A 20,147-nucleotide genomic window follows, 5' to 3' on the forward strand; every position below is an offset into this window, starting at 1 on the left:
CTCTGGCGCACTGACGTCAGGGAAGAGGCGACATGAACCGACGCCAGACCTAGACATTGGAATTCAGGCCGACTGAGGGTAGCCTGCCAGCAGGATAACCCAATTGTAATGACTGCAACAGTGAATACACTCGAACATCTACATTTATGGTAAGTGTACACAACTGTACTTTTCTCCTGCATGGGACCTTAATGGTGGTCTTGGGAAATTGACTCGGTCCCCTTTTGAGCTTGCAGTTTCTTCTTCCCTATTACTGTGTATTTGGAAGACTGTACTGTTAGTCGCTCTTACTTCTGCCAAGAGGGTCTCTGAACTTCAAGAACTCATGGTGGTTCCACCTTTTTTTTCTTCACAGGCACAGGGTATCTCTGCTTTCCTTTATGCTCAGTGTGGTTAGTGATTTGTCCTTGAATCTGTCCATTCATCTTCCCTTTTTTCCCTTCTCCACAGAATCCTAGTGAGAGGGTTCTTCACATCTTTGATTTACATAGTTCAGATATTTCGACAAGACAAACATCAAGAAATCTGAGCAGGTTTTTTGTTTCCTTTCATGCCAGGAAATTAGATTTCGTGGTATCTAAGCAAACCATCATCTTGTCACTATTCGTTTCATGGCAAGCAGCTTTCCTCTTCTGTTTCTGCTCATTCTGTCAGGGCAGTGGCCACTTCTGGTGCTTTTTTCAAGGGTCTGGATTATAGATCCTTCTTGGAAGTTGCTACCTGGCCTTCTGTTAACCGTTTCAACAAGCATTATGAATTGGATGCCAATTCTAAGGCCAGGGTAGGTTTTACCAGGGCCATCCTTTATAGGCTTTTGGAAGGCTGTTCTGTGGCTTCATCCCCCCATACTTTGCAGTAGCTTATGTACTCTCTACATAACACATACAGTTATGTAAGATCTTATCATAATAGATACAATGAACAAAAAGGCAGAAGAATGTTCCGTTTAAGCTTGCTCAGCAAAATAGATGTCCTACTTCTCACTGTTGCAGTATTCTGTACTCCCCCCCCCCCCAATCCCTGTTAATTCTGTTTTCCTTCTGGCTGAGGGGTCTTTTTTTATCTTCTCTTCCTGGATGTACATGTCATTACTTTCCTCTGGAAGTTGCTCTAGTTCTTCTGGGACACTTCAGCTCTGTGGCTTATGAGGTGTTATGTCAAATATGTGCCTTGCATGTAGGACATATAACATCTGTTGTATGGCACCTGGAAGATGTAAAGGCTTTGGAGTTATGCTGGCCAGGCATTCAGCTATCCTCAGCAGGTTATTTCAGGAGTAAAGAATACTGCAACAGTGAGAAGTAGGACATCTACTATTATGGTAAGATCTTGCATAACTGATCTTCTATATTAATTTGGAGGATATATTTGTTTATGGAAGTAGAAGTAAGTGACATATGTTCATCATCTTTTTTCTTGACTCCTGTGTCTTAGGTGTCAAACTCTTGAGGTAAAGGCCAGCGAGGCTCTATCTCAGTTTGAAGAGAAACAGCAGCTTCAATATGCCAGTCAGAAGTTGGTTCTTCAAGTGGAGAGCATGCAGTCAGAAATCAAAATGGAGCAAACAAAAACTGCTGTAGAAAAGTAAGTTGCTTAATGAAAAGTAACTGTTGTCTGTGTACTGTTAGCAACATGCATACTGTGGCATTTACTGCTATCTGATCTGTGCTGCAATCCTGTTTAAAATATCCCTGTGGTTCATTTTTGGCATGACCTGTAACACTATGGAAAGTGATATGTCTTCTTTGTTATTGACTTGTATGTCATCCATTGTCATGTAGTGTTTTTGTGAGGTGCTTGTTTAAAAGTTGCATTGGTTTGTTAAATATCCTCTTGCTTCAACAGTCAAGTACTGAAAATATGCGGTGAGGAATTTAGCAGATGGTATTTGTGATATTTTAATTAACTCTTTTAAATGCCATCTATGTGTTATCTTTTTCTCACTGGATCAAGGTGACTTTGAGTATCAGTGCAGTTCTGAAACATGAAGCTAACAGCATAAACTCTGGTACACTTGTAGTCATGAAATATGATGCTGACATATATTGTGCTACAATTTGAACCTAACAGAGTAATAAAATCTCAGTTTGTGGAGAAGTTGATAAAACAAGTCCAGTTTAGTAACATATGTAGACATATCATGTGAGTGTTTTAAGCATGCTGTAAGTAAAACTCCTTGCATTTAACTATTGGAGTTCAACTGGATGCATTCATACCCACCAGAGTGATGCAACTGTTAATAATTTAAACTTATATTTTACAACACTTGATGTACCTTGTTCTTGGGTGATGAACTATGGAGCAGGTTACTTTTGGGATCATTTTATGGTGTAACATTTTGATGTGGTTAGATGTGTGGAAAGAGAGAATTTTGTTTTATGTTATTCAGTTGACTTTTATTAAGTTCTTGACAGCACCTTACAAATTTCACATATACACTTTTTCTAATATCAGACTTCAAATATGTCGTACTGTCAGAACTACAAGCATCATATCCTAATGGTAGTGTCCACTCCAAGCCTGCTTGTTAGATCTGCTGTACCTCCACTACTCCCCTATTCCCTTCCTGCTCTTTACTTATCTCCATCCTCATACATTCATTTATATCTGTTTCCCTCTTCTGAATGCTCAACCATTTTCGCACTCCTATTCATTCCCTTCACATACCATTTATCTGGATGTCCTTATCTTATATGTTCAAAGTTATTCCATAAGCCTGCATCACTTTCTACCACTTCATCACTCTGTGTCATCCTCATTCTGCTTTGTTCCTTAAATACTTGTCAGTGTATATATACCCCCCTGCTGTTTTTTTTTGGTCATGTCATCTTCCATTACTATCTTAGTAACCCCCCCCCCAAAAAAAAAAAAAAACTTTACTCCTGCACACTACTGGAACATGTCATACATATCTTTCATATTCTCCACTCTTTTACCATCTTGCATTCCTTTTTCTTTCCATTACAGGAAATAAGACCACTTCTGATTAATTTGCATGTAGTTATCCTAGAAATTACCCAGTCTTTTTACCTTTTCATCCGTAATACTTCTTCCAACATGCCGTCTTTCAGCTGTATTCCTCTTTCCTTTAAGTCTTCCTTTGCCTTCCCCTTCTCTCCTTTTGTAAACCTCCCTGTAACGTCTCCCTTCCAGACATCACAGATGTTCATCGTGCATACAGCTGCAGTCATAACAGATGGGTTCTTCTGCCGTCAGGCGGGTCCTCGGTCGGCCGAATTCCAAAGTCTAGGTCCGGCGTCGGTTGTTGTCGCTTCTTCCCTGACGTCAGTGCGACAGGGGTATAAAGGAACCAGCCGACGCCATTTTCTTCAGTCTTTCTTGCCGCGCGGTGCCCGAAGCAGAAGCAGTTCGCAAGTGCCGATCGGCCAGCTCCTGAGATTACGAAAATTTTGGAAGCCGAAGTCGTTTAAAAGCTAAGTACCCCATTGGGGAACCTTTTCTTGCCTCAGACCAATGTCAGACAAAGTTAATAATTGTATTTCTTGTGGGAAGCAAATACCGCATAAGGATTTCCATTCCCTCTGTATACCTTGTTTAGGCCCAGACCACGAGGTCTCGGCCTGTCGCTTTTGTGCTACATTCAACAAACGCACTATTAAGCGTCGGGCGGAGTTCACCCAGCATTATTTTGGAAAAGCATTTAACTATACCATGTCGTCGGATACTCCAACTCCGGTTTTGTCTAAAAAAAACCGCAAAGACAAGGACCGACACGCGAGGTCCGCGGCCTCTACCGACACCACGCCAAAGCTGACTACACGTGGTCCGGTTCTCAGTGATGCGCCTACGCAGCCCCTGCCTACCGACGACCAGTCTTTGACTGTGTCTCCTGTACCCGAGGTCGCAGGCTCCTCGGCCCACACCCCGACTACAGATACCGAAGCCACTCTTGGCGCTGAAACTCAGAATGTGGAAAGATCCACTTACACTCAAGGTGTCTTCAGACCTTCCTCTTCTTTCTCCATCAAGGCTTTCACAAGGGCTAAAGCAACCATGCACTCTGCGACCAGCTACTCAGGGCCCATCCCCAGGCCCCATGCCTAAGAAACAGATGCTTAAAATGGCTGAGGATTTAATTACTCATCAGAGGTTCTCAGCCCCCCCCCCAGACAAAAGGCCTAGAGAGGAGGTAGATTCCCCCTCCTCTGATCAGGGCTCCATTATTTCAGAGCACTCTGATGATCAGGAACATTCTTACTCCCCTTTTGAAGACTCTGATGCGGAGGAGTCCATCCCTTCTGTATCCCCCCCTGAGGATTACTCATTTGGGGAAACTTTGCATATGTTAAGGGAACACTTCCACTGGGAAGGCCAGGAATATTCTGATTCCAAGAAAAGGCTCAGGGAATTTCTCTTGCTTCCTCAGCACAGGCCTCTGGCTATACCTCCTGTTTTGGACATAGTAGATTATGTTTACTCGGAGGCCTGCCTTAACCCGGACTCTCTACCTCCAGCTCCTGTTAAGCCTGACAGGTACTACAGGGTTCCTGACTCACACCAATTTCTATACAAAAGCCATGCTGCTGACCCAGAAACCATCTCACAGGGTCCCAAGGGAGTTAAGGCCTCCATTGCTAAAAATCCATTGCCTTCCAAGAGAGATTCCAGATCCTTAGAAAGGTGGGGAAAAAAGGTATATACCTCGGCTACCTTATCCATGAGGGCCTTAAACTGTCAGTTTCATATGCTAAAATATCAACAGTTTTTGTTATCAGAATTGAAAAGTAAAATGTCACAGCCTGAACAACCAGACTTAAAGGAGTTGCAGGATTTGATGCATAGTGCAGAACAAGTGGGTAAGCATACCTTACAATGTGGTTTTGATGCTCTAGAGGCCTCATGTAGAGCTGCTGTTACAGGATCAGTCATACGTAGGCATGCCTGGCTCAAGGAACAAGCCCTGCCTGATCATGTCAAAGCTAAATTAATAGATGCTCCTCTTCAAAAGGATGTACTATTTGGTGCTAATGCTGAGGAGGTATTAAGGAAAATGGAGGAAAAGGCTAAGTCAATGCAAACAGTGAAAGAATTTCTACCGGTTCAACCCCCACGTTTTAGTAGAAATTGGCCTTCAAAAAACTGGTCCTTTCCTGCCACAGACAGACCCCAAAGAGGCAGATACAGGCGCCCGAGTGGCATAGGGCAAGCCCAAGGATCGTATAGAGGCAGACAATGGCAAGCTTCTACACAAAGAGGTGGTGAGGACAACTCGCAATCTTTCAGAAAGCAAACCCAATGACTTTCCCCTTTGCAGACCAACCAGGTCCCAAATGGTAGCCCCCTTAGGAGGAAAGCTGTCATTATTTTCAAAAAATTGGCATATTGCCACAAAAGACAAATGGATACTGGACATTATAAACAGAGGCTACAGATTTCATTTTCACACCCTTCCAAAAATGAGAGGCATGCCAAACCTGCCACACAATCAAAGGGCAGAGGCACAAAGGCAAATTACAAAGCTCATGAACATGAAAGCTATTCAAGAGGTACCTACGCACGAACAAGGCCAAGGTTTTATTCCGGGCTATTCCTGGTACCAAGGAAGGGAAAAGATTGGAGACCTATTTTGGACCTGTCCATCCTAAACACATTTCTACTCGTACCAAAATTCAAGATGCTCACTCTACAGCAACTTCTTTCCATGCTGGGCAAGGGGTCTTGGCTGGTAACATTGGACCTCAAGGAGGCATACCTGCATGTCCCAATCAGACAAAATTGCAGAAGATACCTCAGATGTCTTGCAGGTTCAATTCATTATCAATTCTCTGCATTGCCCTTTGGCTTATCTACTGCACCCAGAGTATTCACGAAATGCCTGGCATCAGTAATTGCCTTCTGCAGACTTCAAGGGATACAAATATACCCTTATTTGGACGACTGCCTGATCCAAGCGGACAACAAGAACATACTTCTGAAACATCTGGCTTATGTAATAAGGTTGTTGAGCTCTCTGGGATACACAGTCAGCAAAAAGAAATCAAGACTAATACCTTTTCAGAAGATAATTTTCCTGGGTGCCAACTTGGATACAAACACCCAGATGGCCTCATGCCAGAGAAGCAGGGGCAGCTAACTCAATATTTCACAGCACTAGCAAATTGCACCGGGCTTACTGCAAGGAAACAAAACAACAGGAACAAATTCCACCAAGGATTTATTATACACTGGAAAAGTCTCTCTCTGACGTCTCGGCCAAAGCCTTCAAGGAGAATAAAATACTTACATAAAAAAGCAGTATATATACACACCCATTACAAAGTGATTAAACAATTAATCAATTTAAACAGCATATTGGCAAGATAATACTTTCCAATTGAGCTCTTCATTTAGCCCAAAAGGAAACATAGTTTTAAATTTTAAAATATACACAGCTTCTTTCTGCACTAAAACAGTTTTGATACTTATATTATTAAACATAGATACACCAACTTGTTCCAATATAGTTGCTTTCAAGCCATCACTACAATTATTATGGGCTTCTAAAAAGTGCACTGCAACTGGGCTATCTTTCTTACAATTTCTAATGTCTCTTAAATGTTCTAAAAATCTTATTTTAAATGCCCTCTTTGTTTCCCCAATGTAAAACTTGTTGCAAGGACATTGTAAAGCATAGATAACACCCACAGAGTTACAACTAAATAAACCACGACTATCAAACTTAACATTATTAATAAATTCAAAATTTGGCTTAATGTGAATATTAAGTTTTCTTACCGTAAGGGTAAGAGTATAAAAAATTTTCTGGTGAAGTCTAAGATTGTTTTACCCTCCCCAAGAATGTATATGGAACCTGTTAGAGTTGGGACCTTCCCTTGTGGGAAATGCAAGGCTTGTAAACATATTGTATCCAGTTTTGAATTTATTAATAATGTTAAGTTTGATAGTCATGGTTTATTTAGTTGTAACTCTGTGGGTGTTATCTATGCTTTACAATGTCCTTGCAACAAGTTTTACATTGGGGAAACAAAGAGGGCATTTAAAATAAGATTTTAGAACATTTAAGAGACATTAGAAATTGTAAGAAAGATAGCCCAGTTGCAGTGCACTTTTTAGAAGCCCATAATAATTGTAGTGATGGCTTGAAAGCAACTATATTGGAACAAGTTGGTGTATCTATGTTTAATAATATAAGTATGAAAACTGTTTTAGTGCAGAAAGAAGCTGTGTATATTTTAAAATTTAAAACTATGTTTCCTTTTGGGCTAAATGAAGAGCTCAATTGGAAAGTATTATCTTGCCAATATGCTGTTTAAATTGATTAATTGTTTAATCACTTTGTAATGGGTGTGTATATATACTGCTTTTTTATGTAAGTATTTTATTCTCCTTGAAGGCTTTGGCCGAGACGTCAGAGAGAGACTTTTCCAGTGTATAATAAATCCTTGGTGGAATTTGTTCCTGTTGTTTTTTTCCTGTTTGGTTCCTGTTGTTCCAGTTTACTGCAAGGAAAATCCTGCAGGCTCTGGGATTCATGGCATCTTGCATCTTACTAATCTCATGTGCAAAGCTGCATATGAGGAAACTTCAATGGTACCTAAAAAACATATGGTCTCAACACAGCCACAGTTTGGAAACAATAATACCACTAATTCCATGTCTGCAAAAGGAATTTCTGTGGTGGGCTCAAGCTTGCCAAACAAACACAGGTCTTCCATTCAGCAAGCCTCAAGCAAATCAAGTCATCACAACAGACGCCTCAGACTACGCCTGGGGGGCGCACATGGCAGATCGGTGCATTCAGGGCAAATGGCCCCAAAAAGAAAAGCACCTTCACATCAATCAAAAGGAAATGCTAGCAGTAATAAATGCTATTATAGCTTTCAAGGACCTTCTGCAACCAGGACAACTACTGATAAGAACAGACAACACCACAGTTATGTGGTATATAAACAAGCAGGGAGGAACACATTCCTACCCCCTATGCAGACTGACCATGTCACTTTGGAACATGGCCATGGACTTACAACTCGAACTACAAGCACAGTACTTGCCAGGCAAGGAAAACACGCTGGCAGACAACCTAAGCAGAAATATGACAGATCCACACGAATGGAAGTTGCATCCAAAAGTCTTTACAGAGATAATCCAAGCATGGGGAAGGCCAGACATAGATCTATTTGCCTCCCACAAAAATCACCAATTGAAAAAATTTTGCTCAAGGATTTTCCACCCAAAGGCCTGGAGAGTCGATGCTCTCTCTTTTTGTTGGACATCAATGACAGTCTATGCCTTCCCACCTCTTCCTCTGCTGCCCAAAGTTCTACTGAAAACCAGAACAGACAGACCAAAGATGATCCTCATTGCTCCGGACTGGCCAAGACAACACTGGTACCCACTCCTGAAGAGCCTGACGTATTCACCACCATGGACACTGCCTCTAATGCCACTTCTCTTGACTCAACACAGCTTCAAAACTCTTCACAGCCAGCTAAAGACACTCAATCTAGCTGCATGGAAGATCCCTTAGCATCACAACAAACCCTACTCTCCAAGGAGGTTCAGGATGTCATTTTGGAGGCCAGAAGGCCGTCAACTAGAAAAGCTTACTCCGCAAAATGGAAGCGGTTTTGCGCCTGGAATGAGAAAAAGGGGTCAGGATCCTGGAAAACTGAATTTACCTCAAATACTACAGTATTTAACTGAGCTGTTAAGCAGTGGACTTTCATTCTCCTCCATCAAAATCCATGCCTCAGCCATTTCTGCACAATACAACACTGACCCACCCTTATTCTCACACCCTCTCTTAAGGCAGTTCCTCAGAGGGGCTAAGAATCTAAGATCACCAAGAAAACAGCCAATACCTACTTGGGATCTCGATTTCATTCTGGAAAAACTGACCTTGCCTCCCTTTGAACCAGCTTCCTCATCAGATTTGCAATATTTGTCCTGGAAAACAGCTTTCCTTCTGGCAATTACCTCAGCTCGTAGAGTTTCAGAACTACAAGCACTCATGGCTTTGCAGCCTTTCATAATCTTCCATCAGGACAGAGTTTCCTTGTGAACCAACCCGTCCTTTATGCCTAAAGTGGTCTCCGAGGTAGCTTTGAATCAGGCCATACATCTACCTACCTTCTACCCTAATCCTCAAAACAAAGGGGAGAGACTACTACACTCCCTGGATATCCACAGACAGCTACGTTATTATCTGGACCGAACAAAGCCTTTCAGAAAATCAGACCAGCTCTTTGTGTCCTATGCTGTAGGAGCTCAAGGAAAGCCAATTTCGAAACAGACAATCTCTAAATGGATAGCTCACTGCATACGCTTTTGCTATTCCTTTCATGGCAAGGCTGTACCTACAGGCATCAGATCTCACTCCACAAGGGCCACTGCCACCTCTACAGCCTTTCTCAGAGGAGTCCCTACCAAAGATATTTTGGAAGCAGCCACTTGGAGTTCTGTACATACCTTCTCCAAGCACTACCACCTACCATTATACTCCAAAACTAGGGCAGGTTTCGCCACTGCAGTCTTGCAAGGCATCCTGGGTCTTCCTAGTACCACCTAGTGCCTACCACCCATTTGTTAGCTTTGGGATTCTACCCATCTGTTATGACTGCAGCTGTATGCACAGTGAACATAGTACAGTTTTGTACCTACCATAAATGTAGATGTTCGAGTGCTAATACAGCTGCAGTCCAGGTTTCCCTCCCTCCTTCCCCTCTTGGAACTATCCTAATGGCTAACACCTCCTCATACAACATGATTGGGGTATTCTTTTATGGTGTATTTGCTTGCACTACTGGTTTTTGATATTATTGCATTGCATTATTACTTATAATTATGTTTTGCCTTCCTTCTGGGGGCACCTGACATCTGGGGCAAGAAAAACTGAAGAAAATGGCGTCGGCTGGTTCCTTTATACCCCTGTCACACTGACGTCAGGGAAGAAGCGACAACAACCGACGCCGGACCTAGACTTTGGAATTCGGCCGACCGAGGACCCGCCTGACGGCAGGAGAACCCATCTGTTATGACTGCAGCTGTATTAGCACTCGAACATCTACATTTATGGTAGGTACAAAACTGTACTTTTTCTGTTGGCATGTCTTCTCAGCTTCACATTTGTTTTCTCTTTAGTTCCATCCTTTCCACTGAAGATAACTTATCCTCTGGACTTTTTAGGTTTACATTACATTTCCTTAAAGAGAGAAGGAAATGGTAAGCCTGTTTAGTCTACCCTTTTACATGTATTAATATTCTGCCTGCCTACATTCCTCCTACCCCCTTCCCCTTTTTCCGTATGCCCATTGTTCTGTAATCTCCTCTGGAGATTGTCTTCACCACCCATTCCAGTTTTCATTCCGTGTGTCTTTAGAAAAGCCATGGTGTAGTTGGCTCCTACAGTGTGATATTTATGCCCCCCCCCGCACTTCCCATTCAGAATAAACTCGTCATATCTTCTTGGTGATTGTGTGCACCAGTATCTTTTCCCCCTGTCTTTTCTGGCCTTGAGAGAAGAGCTATAGCCCCTCTATTCTCCTGTCATTTTCCTTTCCTTCCATCTCACTGATCTTTCTGGTAACTTTCTTCTGTATTCCTTCAAGCATCCCATTGTCCTTTTCCTTATGTGAGCTCCAGAGTTCCAAACAGCACTACACATCTGGTAATAGAGTAGTAACATTGCCAACATACTTCTGGAATTTGTGCCACATGATAATACACCCTAGCACCCTTTTAGATGCTGTCACTGCACTCTCACTTTGGTCCACTCCAGGTAATTATCGCCCTAGATCCTTTTTCTGCTCTGTTTCCATCAGTTCCACTCCTCCTTCATGAAAGGTCTGCTGTGGATGTAAGTGCAATACTTTGTTTTTGCTTGCATTGAACCTCAGTTGCCATATTTCTGACCAGTTGTCAGCATTTCCATAGCTTTCACTAGACTCTCCTGGATTCCCATCCTCCAGTGCTGCTTCTGTCTTTGTGGTATCAGCAAAGAGGTTAGGCTGATTATGTTATGTCCCCTCAGTTATGTGTGAGAAAAAATGCTGAAGAATACTGTACACAAGACAGACCTGTATGGTCATACACTAGTTACTTTTCTAATTCCTGACATTGTCCTTCCCACCACAGCATTCTGTATCACACCATTCAACCATACCACTGTCCAGCTCCTCATTTTTAGTCCTACCTCTAACCCCCCCCCCCCACACACACACACACACACACACACACACACACACTCACACACTCACACACTCACACACTCACACACTCACACACTCACACTCACACTCACACTCACACTCACACCCACACTCACACTCACACTCACACTCACACACTCACACACTCATGCACACTATTCATATCCGCCACCTGTGTGGGATCAAGTCAAAGCCTTACTGAAATCCAGGTAGAATAAGTCTACTGATACTGTCCTGTCAAGTTTACATGCAACTCTGTTACAAAACTGGATCAGGTTTGATTGACAGTTCCTTCTGGCCTTAAGACTTTACTGTTTGCTGTCCTTGAGATGGATGTCCTTTAGAAATGCAGCCAGACTTCCATTCAGGATTCTCTCCATGACAATCACTGCCATGTTTTTAAGCTGACAGGCCTGCAAATCCCTAGTTTTTTTTTTTTTTTTTTTTTTGGACTAGCCAGTAGCCAGTCTTCAGTTGTAAGTCTCTGTCTTGGGGATCAGCAAACACACTGGCCACATTTTTGAGGACTTTGAGTGAAATTTTATCTGGTCCTTATGCTTTATCCTCCCTAAGGGCAGCCAGTTTCCTCTCAGAATTCTCTGTCTGCATCCTGGTGTCTGTACTGTTCAGTATTCTGTCTTGACTCCTTCCCAGCATGGCACTCTTTCACTTGCTTTTCCTGTGTGAAGATTAAAGCAAAGTATTCATTCACACGCTCTTTTTTTTTTTCCAGTCTTGTGTGATTTCCTTCCTATCTTTGCCAGTTTTGCCCTCACTCTCTTCCCTCTGTTCTGTTCTTAAAATGTAAAAATTTCTTTCTTGATGTTTCTGCCAACTCCCTTTTAACTTCACCCTTTGCTTCCCTTGCCACCTTTGTTGCTAGCCTTCTTATACTTTGCCTCCTCCCCTTCCACAGCCCCTCCTTTCCACTTCTTATAGAGACCCTTCATTTTGCCCTAACTGTTAGCCACATGTTCCTTTGTACTCACACTGGTCTTCTGTTTTTGCCTTTTTGCCTCGTCATTTAGTATTTCTGCTTTTTTCCCTAGTATTCTGTAGTTTCTATTCTATCTTTACGCAGCTTGCCAAGTATTGCTGTTGTCTTTCTTTCCCCAGTATGTCTAAAAAAAGTTAGTTTCCTGTTTTGTTCAATTCTGTAAACTTTCAATGTTCACCTTTATTGCCCTTCTAGTAAAATAAAAAGCAGTGTCTTTCAGCTTCTCCCCTTAGGGGTTGCCACAGCAGACCCACCAGTCCACATATTGATTGGCAGTGGAGTTTTTACTGTGTCAAGTTGCCAGCCCAGCACCCAGTCTTCACATAAGGCACACACACACACACACACACACACTTGCGCCTACCTCCATGTCTTTAAAACTCACTCAACTGCAGGGAGGACATGCAGACTCCGTACGGAAGTTGCTTCAGCCAAGAATCGAACCGGAGAACCACTTCCTGAGAATTGCCTTTATTGCCCTTCTAGTAGTCTACTTGTATTGTGCTTCCTCCACTGTACAGCCTCACCACCTTCCCACCATTTGTATGGCCTATCTTTTGCCCTAATTGATAGCCTCACATTTCATCTTAGCTTATCCAGCCTGTCTCATCTTGCCTGTTTGTCACATTGTTGTCTATAAGCTTGAGTATTCTGTCTTTGGCCAATTTCAAATACAGCTTGTTTACTGTGTCTCTTCGCTGCCAGCCTCCTAATTCATCCTTGACCCACTTCTCCTGCACAGCGTAATCCACTTTTCTAAAATCCCACACAATCTCGCCTTTTTTATTCTACCCTTCCTGCCCAGAACACATGCCTCTTGACTGTTGCCATGTTTGTCATATGGTACTCCTTTATTCTCTCCTCCAGTCTTTGATAGTCTTCTGTTGATGTCCTGACTGAAATCACTGTTGCAGTATTCTTTACATATGGGTTTTTGTCTGCTGATGTCGGGCCAGGGTACCAAATCTTTACCTTCCTGAGGGAGTACATAAAATGTGTGACCTCAGATCATATGCATCTGGGTATATAGGCAGATGTATGCATGAGTACCCCAGGCTATCTTGCTGCCAGCCTGAATGCAGGTCATGCATCTGTCAGACTGATCTTCAGTGGATCATTGGTACAGTTGCTTCACTTTTTCACATTTCAGATAAGTTCCCTATTGAGGAACATTCCTTTTTGTGAGTATTTTGATTGTGTAGATCACTTTTGTTAGATGTCAACTGGGAGGGGTAAGTGTGAGTGAAAGAAGACAGGTCCCACACAAGGACTAGCATAGAGTGTGTCTTTTTTGGTTAAACCTGAAACACAACTACAAAACTTGATGCATCTGCCAGTCATTTGTTTCTAAAACCCTTAGGTTCAGACATTCCTTCCTTAACACATTCCTTGAAACTCAGCATCTGAAACACCTGGCCCAAGCCAAAATGGCAGAATCCTGAGCATCTGACATTGCCATTCCACCGAAGATGCTCCAAAAAAAAAAAACAAAGACGACTCGTAGTCTTGCATTTGAGTCTGACAAACCCACTGAGGTTGCAAAACCTACAGTCCATCAGATATCCTCTCAGTTGCCCGCTATGAAAACCCCTTCACAGGCCAGTATGGCTCCTGAGGTCTTGCAGGTGGCAGACCCCTTGGATGAACTGTGTCTCATTATTTCAGAGGTTCCACGTGGAGTTCCTCAAATCCTAGTCAGGGAAGAGATTTAAGGCACACTTGAAATATGCCAAGGTTCTGAAGCTCTGAGACTAGTTCAGGCAGATGTCACACCTAAAAAGAAAAAAACAGAAAATTAGACATGTGAGCTCCGCTACAACTTCCAAAGAAAAAGAATGGATAGACTTCTCCCAGGGCTTATTTAGAACAGTCATAGCCCTGAAACCTTCTCCTTGTATGTCCTAGCTGCCACATGCCACACCACAAAGGCACACTCAAGATTCCCTTCCAGTGAGGAGGAACAGGACCTGGATTCTGATCATTCCCGGGATTGTCCCTTAAGTTGCATTCCCCCCAGAACAGCTTTCCCTTGATGGAGACTCCTGACTATCCTTTTGAGAAGGCCTCTTTTGGGGAAACTATCCAGGACATGAGGCATTTTAAATGACAATCAAAGCAATTATCAGATGTTCAAAAGAAATACTATAGTTTCTTGGAAATGGGCAACCCAGTTCCCTCTCCAGTTCTCCCAGTACTAGATGGATACCAGGACGCCTTTCAGTCTGCACCTTCCGTTCCTTATTCCCAACCACTGGCGCCTAAAAAAACAGATTCTACAAGCTGCCTGTTGAACTGAAATACCATCTGATGTTGTCAATCTTCGTTAATTCCTTACAATGGGTTATCGGTTCTGTCCTCGGAACCAAGCCGGCCTTATACCAAGGTCGTGTCAACCAAAAACTCTTGAGCCAAGATCCTACCCACAATGCTCTGCAACCTGTTACCTCAGATCTCGTTTGCCATGTTGCCGTATAGCTATGTCAAGCCTTCTCTCTCAGCTAAGTGTTCAATTTTTTTAAATTTTTCTATTAATGTATAGAAAGTTTTCAGTTCTTCACTATCTCTATCTTCTTACCCTGTTGCAACTTTGAGACTCTCTCCCTATAGTATATTCTGTCCTTTTTCTTACCTTTGAGGTAATTCTCCATTACCATCGTTGGCAATTCTTTCTCTCCCTTTCTCACCTTTCTGGGTACTTTCATAACCTTTTAGTAGTATTGTAGTTTTTCCCTTGATATTACAATGTCGGATAAGAAAAGTAGTGTTGGTTTCAAGCAATGTACAGAATGTGGCCGTAGGTTACCGCTTTCTGATGGTCATGATTTGTGTGTTTTATTGTCTGAATGTTTCCCACCTGTCAATGGACCCCCCCCCCCCCCGGTGTGGGATTTGTGGAAATTTTTCGACTAGGACTCTGAATGAAAGGAAGAATAAACTTATTCTAAAAGGCCTCTTTAAATCTCCTTTCTGTGAGGGTACCTCTGTGTCAGAGGGCTCATCTCCTCCTCCTCCTAAACTCCATAAGAGGCATTCTTCTTCCTCCTCAAGGTTGCTCACTTTGTCTCCCTCTCGAGATCACAAGGAGTCGACTCACAAAAAGGTGAAAATTTCTGGCCCGGCGCCGCCATCTATGGTCCTTTTGGCCCCAGCTTCGGCTCCACCCCAATTTGTTCTCACTCCAGCTATATCTTCTTCACTGCCACTGGAGTTCCCGGTGCAGACACTCATGGCTCTGACAGTATTGTCGCAGCCTTTTTCGGCACCACTGACATTGGTGCAGACTCTCTTGGCACCATCTCTACAGATGCAGTCTCCTTTGGCACCGTTGGTGCGGACTCCTTCGGCTCCATCCTTGCTGATGCAGTCAACTTCCGGGATACTGCCCTCTATGGTGCAGACTCCTTCGGCACTGACCTGCTCGGTGAAGTCACTTTTGGTACCATCGTTATTGGTGCAGACACCTTCTTCGATGGCACCATATTCATCGGTGCAGACACCTTCTTCGATGGCACCGTATTCATCGGTGCAGTCACCTTCTTCAATGGCACCGTTTTCATCGGTGCAGACACCTTCTTCAATGGCACCGTATTCATCGGTGCAGACACCTTCTTCGATGGCATCGTATTCATCGGTGCAGACTCCTTCGTCGATGGCACCGTATTCATCGGTGCAGACACCTTCTTCGATGGCACCGTATTCATCGGTGCAGACACCTTCTTCGATGGCACCGTATTCATCGGTGCAGACACCTTCTTCGATGGCACCGTATTCATCGGTGCAGACACCTTCTTCGATGGCACCGTATTCATCGGTGCAGACACCTTCTTTGATGGCACTGTATTCATCGGTACAGACACCTTCTTTGATGGCACCGTATTCATCGGTGCAGACACCTTCTTTGATGGCACCGTATTCATCGGTGCAGACACCTTCTTTGATGGCACCGTATTCATCGGTGCAGACACCTTCTTTGATGGCACCGTATTCATCGGTGCAGACACCTTCTTTGATGGCACCGTATTCATCGGTGCAGACACCTTCTTTGATGGCACCGTATTCATCGGTGCAGACACCTTCTTTGATGGCACCGTATTCATCGGTGCAGACACCTTCTTTGATGGCACCGTATTCATCGGTGCAGACACCTTCTTTGATGGCACCGTATTCATCGGTGCAGACACCTTCTTTGATGGCACCGTATTCATCGGTGCAGACACCTTCTTTGATGGCACCGTATTCATCGGTGCACGCACCTTCTTCGATGGCACCGTATTCATCGGTGCAGACACCTTCTTCGATGGCACCGTATTCATCGGTGCAGACACCTTCTTCGATGGCACCGTATTCATCGGTGCAGACACCTTCTTCGATGGCACCGTATTCATCGGTGCAGACACCTTCTTCGATGGCACCGTATTCATCGGTGCAGACACCTTCTTCGATGGCACCGTATTCATCGGTGCAGACACCTTCTTCGATGGCACCGTATTCATCAGTGCAGACACCTTCTTCGATGGCACCGTATTCATCGGTGCAGACACCTTCTTCGATGGCACCGTATTCATCGGTGCAGACACCTTCTTTGATGGCACCGTATTCATCGGTGCAGACACCTTCTTTGATGGCACCGTATTCATCGGTGCAGACACCTTCTTTGATGGCACCGTATTCATCGGTGCAGACACCTTCTTTGATGGCACCGTATTCATCGGTGCAGACACCTTCTTTGATGGCACCGTATTCATCGGTGCAGACACCTTCTTCGATGGCACCATATTCATCGGTGCAGACACCTTCTTCAACGGCACCATATTCATCGGGGCAAACATTTGCCATACTGCTCTTCACCCTAGACACCTATGGTGCCACCTTTGTCGGCGCAGATATCCTCTGCACCATTCTCGTCGGTGCAGACACCCTCTACATTACACGAACTCGCCAGAACTAACTACTCTCCCTCCATAGATCCTTATGTGGGAAGTCAATACAGCCCCTTTTTAGACGGGCCAGAATCTCTATCAGGTCTCTCTATGAGGTCGACCAGGAGCCTCTCAGAACGGGATGTGTTGCAGCTTGTTGACCAGTTGCTTGTGGCCAGGGGACTCTCTAATCCATCTAAAGCTGCACTCCCTCTTGCAGGTGACCGTATTTCTCCTCAGACTCCATCTTACACTCCTCCTTCGACTTCCAGGGAAGCATTGAATCCCCTTCCTCCGACAGCTTCCCTTCCTTCAACACCAACAGTGGACCTCACTTTGGAGCGGGAGTCATCCTTGTGGCCCTCTGTGCACTGGACACCAGGCCCTTCTCAGGCTAGCGGCTGTGCCATGGAAGCAGGCGTTTTTGGTTTGACGGCAATATTTTCTATGGCACCTTCCAGGAATCCTCCTCCCCTCACACTCCACATCCCTCTTGAGACTCCTGGTCTGGGGTTGGCTCGTCAGAGCAGGGTGTGACCCCTGTCCCCAGGTTGTTGTGTTTGGTTATGGGCTCCCATCCCTCTTTGGGCAGTCTGGCCTTCCAGGCAATGGAGAGGGCACTTGCCTCTGCTGGCAGAACATCCCTGTCTGAGTCCTTGCCCCTCTCTGTGCCACAGCTGTCACAAGCTACAACTACCGGACCCAGGGCACAAGGGCCTCAGGCTTCCCCCTGTAGGAGATCCCCTTCTCACAATCTTCCCCAGAGCTCCCCACTGAGGAAGTCCCATGCAAGAGGAAGTGCATGGACTCCACTGAGGAGTCTCTAACTGAAGATACTGACTTTGATGACAGGGAAGGGTCCCCATGGTCACCCTCTGATGAGGTGTCCTTTGGTGACATCCTCGAGATCCTAAGACAGAGGAGAAACCGGAAGTCCTCCAACCCTTCCTCAGAGGAGTCCGTATTCATCCAGGCCTTTCGTGCCTGGCCCCCTACCTCCTGTTTTACCCCACTGGCCAATGAGCTTGTCCAGCGTGCATGGAAGGCTCTTGATACTTTGGAAGCTATACCCCGGAGGGCTGACAAAATGTTATCTTCGCCTGCTGAACATCCTCAATGGTCCAAAGGGCTTCCAGTAGATGCTGTGGTGGTGACGGCTGCAACCAAAAAAGACTTGGCAAAAGAGAGCTAGACTGTCCATCCACCTAACAAGGAGTTGTGAGCAATAGACAGACTCGGGAAGCTTGTGTTTGCTTCATCAACCTTTGATGTAAGGTTCTTGGACTACTTGGCACACTTTACGAGGCTCCAGAGGGACCTTATCAACCAACTCTCTGAAACCTTGGCAGAAGCTATTTCTGATGAGGTGCGTGACATGGTAGCCTCTCAGATAGCAACCCTAGAATCTATATCCAATTCTTCCATGCTCCTCATTTCACATGCAACGGAAGGAGCGGCTAGAACGGCAGGTGCAGGCATAGTCACGAGACTTCATGTCTGGATGCGCCTTTGTGACTTTTCAGACTCCTTTAAGGCTTCCTTTATGAATGCCCCCATCAAGGCCTCTGCATTGTTTGGCCCAAAGGTTAAGGATACGCTGGCAAGGTGTGAACAAGATGGTAAGACCCAGTCTGCCCTTGGTGTCCGACACTCCACCCCTCAACAATTCTACTCCAGAAATCAGAGGAGCAGGAAGATGTGGCACAGAAAATTACAGGGCTCTTTCCGTGACACACATGCTGAGTTCTCCCCTAAGGGCAGAGGGGGGAAACTCTAATGTAAGATGCCTTTTTTGGGGCAGAGGAGGTCTGCGAATCTGGGGTTCCAGAGATTCTTTCTCTGGGCAACCTTACCAGTGCACCTGAAGCGTTGCCCAACTGCTCACCTCTGGAAGCGGTTGGGGGTTGGTTTCCTTGTACCCTACTGCCTGGTGAGCCATAACCACAGATTCCTGGGTACAACAGATAATATCCAGAGGTTACCACATTCCCTTCTATCTCTGTCCCACTTCACCCTGAAATTTACCTGATGTCCCACCTAGTCAAGGGGAAGCAGCAGCACATGAAATCCAAAAGCTGCTACAAAAAAGTCATCCAAACGGTCCCCCCAGACCGGATAGGATACGGTTTTTACTCGAGATTCTTTTTAGTGCCAAAAAAGACAAGGGACTGGAGACCAATTCTGGATCTCACCACACTAAATAAATTTGTAAAAACCAGAAAAATTCCGGATAGTCACGGTTCAGTCTATCCTGCCTCTTTTGGAAGAAGACGATTGGATGTGCTCTATAGATCTTCAAGATGTGTATTGCCATAAAAAAGTGGACAAATGCTCAAGAAGATACCCCCGCTTCTGCATAGGAGCCAGTCACTACCAATTTCGAACACTGCCCTTCGGTCTCTCTACAGCCCCCAGAGTGTTCACCAAATGCATGGCAGTGGTTATCGCTCACCTGAGACTTCAAGGATTACAGGCACAGGCGTTTCCATACCTAAATGACTAGCTCCTTACCATCCCCACCAAGCGTCTACTGGAGGAAGCCCTGGACTACACTCTTCTCACAGCTCAGCGCCTAGGAATCACTATAAACTGGGAGAAGTCCAACATGACCCCGGCACAAATTTTAGAATTCATTGAAGTTCTGTTGGACACGAGGAATTGCACAGCATCTCTTCCGGATCACAAACTTCAAAGAATAAGACAACAGGTTCAGCTGCTAATATGTCACCACAAATCTTCTGCTCGGTCCGTACTCCAACTCTTGGGGTCAATGGCAGCGTCTGTCACCATTGTTCCTCTGGCCAGGTTCCAGATGAGACTTCTTCAGTGGCTACTACTCACTCAGTGGTACCCTCTACAACATCTTTTGTCTTTTCAGATAAGTGTAACAGAGATGCAAGCAAGACTTGCTCTGGTGGACGTCTCAAAATCCCCAACAATGGTCTCGCCCCTTCAGCCCCCATCAGGCAAAAGCTGCGGTGACCACGGATGCCTCCCTGATGGGGTGGAGGGGGGGGGGGCTATGTCAGGGAAACTCGGTCTGAGGCAGAGGCTCATTTGCAT

At 44.7% G+C, this 20,147-nt stretch overlaps 1 protein-coding gene across 3 annotated transcripts in view; it reads left to right on the forward strand.

The window, feature by feature from the left end:
• OPTN (optineurin) overlaps positions 1 to 20,147 on the forward strand; it is a 700,455-nt gene that overhangs the window by 332,283 nt on the left and 348,025 nt on the right. For all 3 annotated transcript variants that reach the window (XM_044087961.1, XM_044087962.1, XM_044087963.1), the window contains one exon: positions 1,435 to 1,584. In XM_044087961.1, the coding sequence (XP_043943896.1) occupies positions 1,435 to 1,584 (150 nt within the window). The remainder of the gene's footprint in view (positions 1 to 1,434; positions 1,585 to 20,147) is intronic.

Source organism: Protopterus annectens, chromosome 11.part0 (assembly GCF_019279795.1).
Source record: "Protopterus annectens isolate FY-2018-M chromosome 11.part0, PAN1.0, whole genome shotgun sequence".
Taxonomy (NCBI): Eukaryota; Metazoa; Chordata; order Ceratodontiformes; family Protopteridae; genus Protopterus; species Protopterus annectens.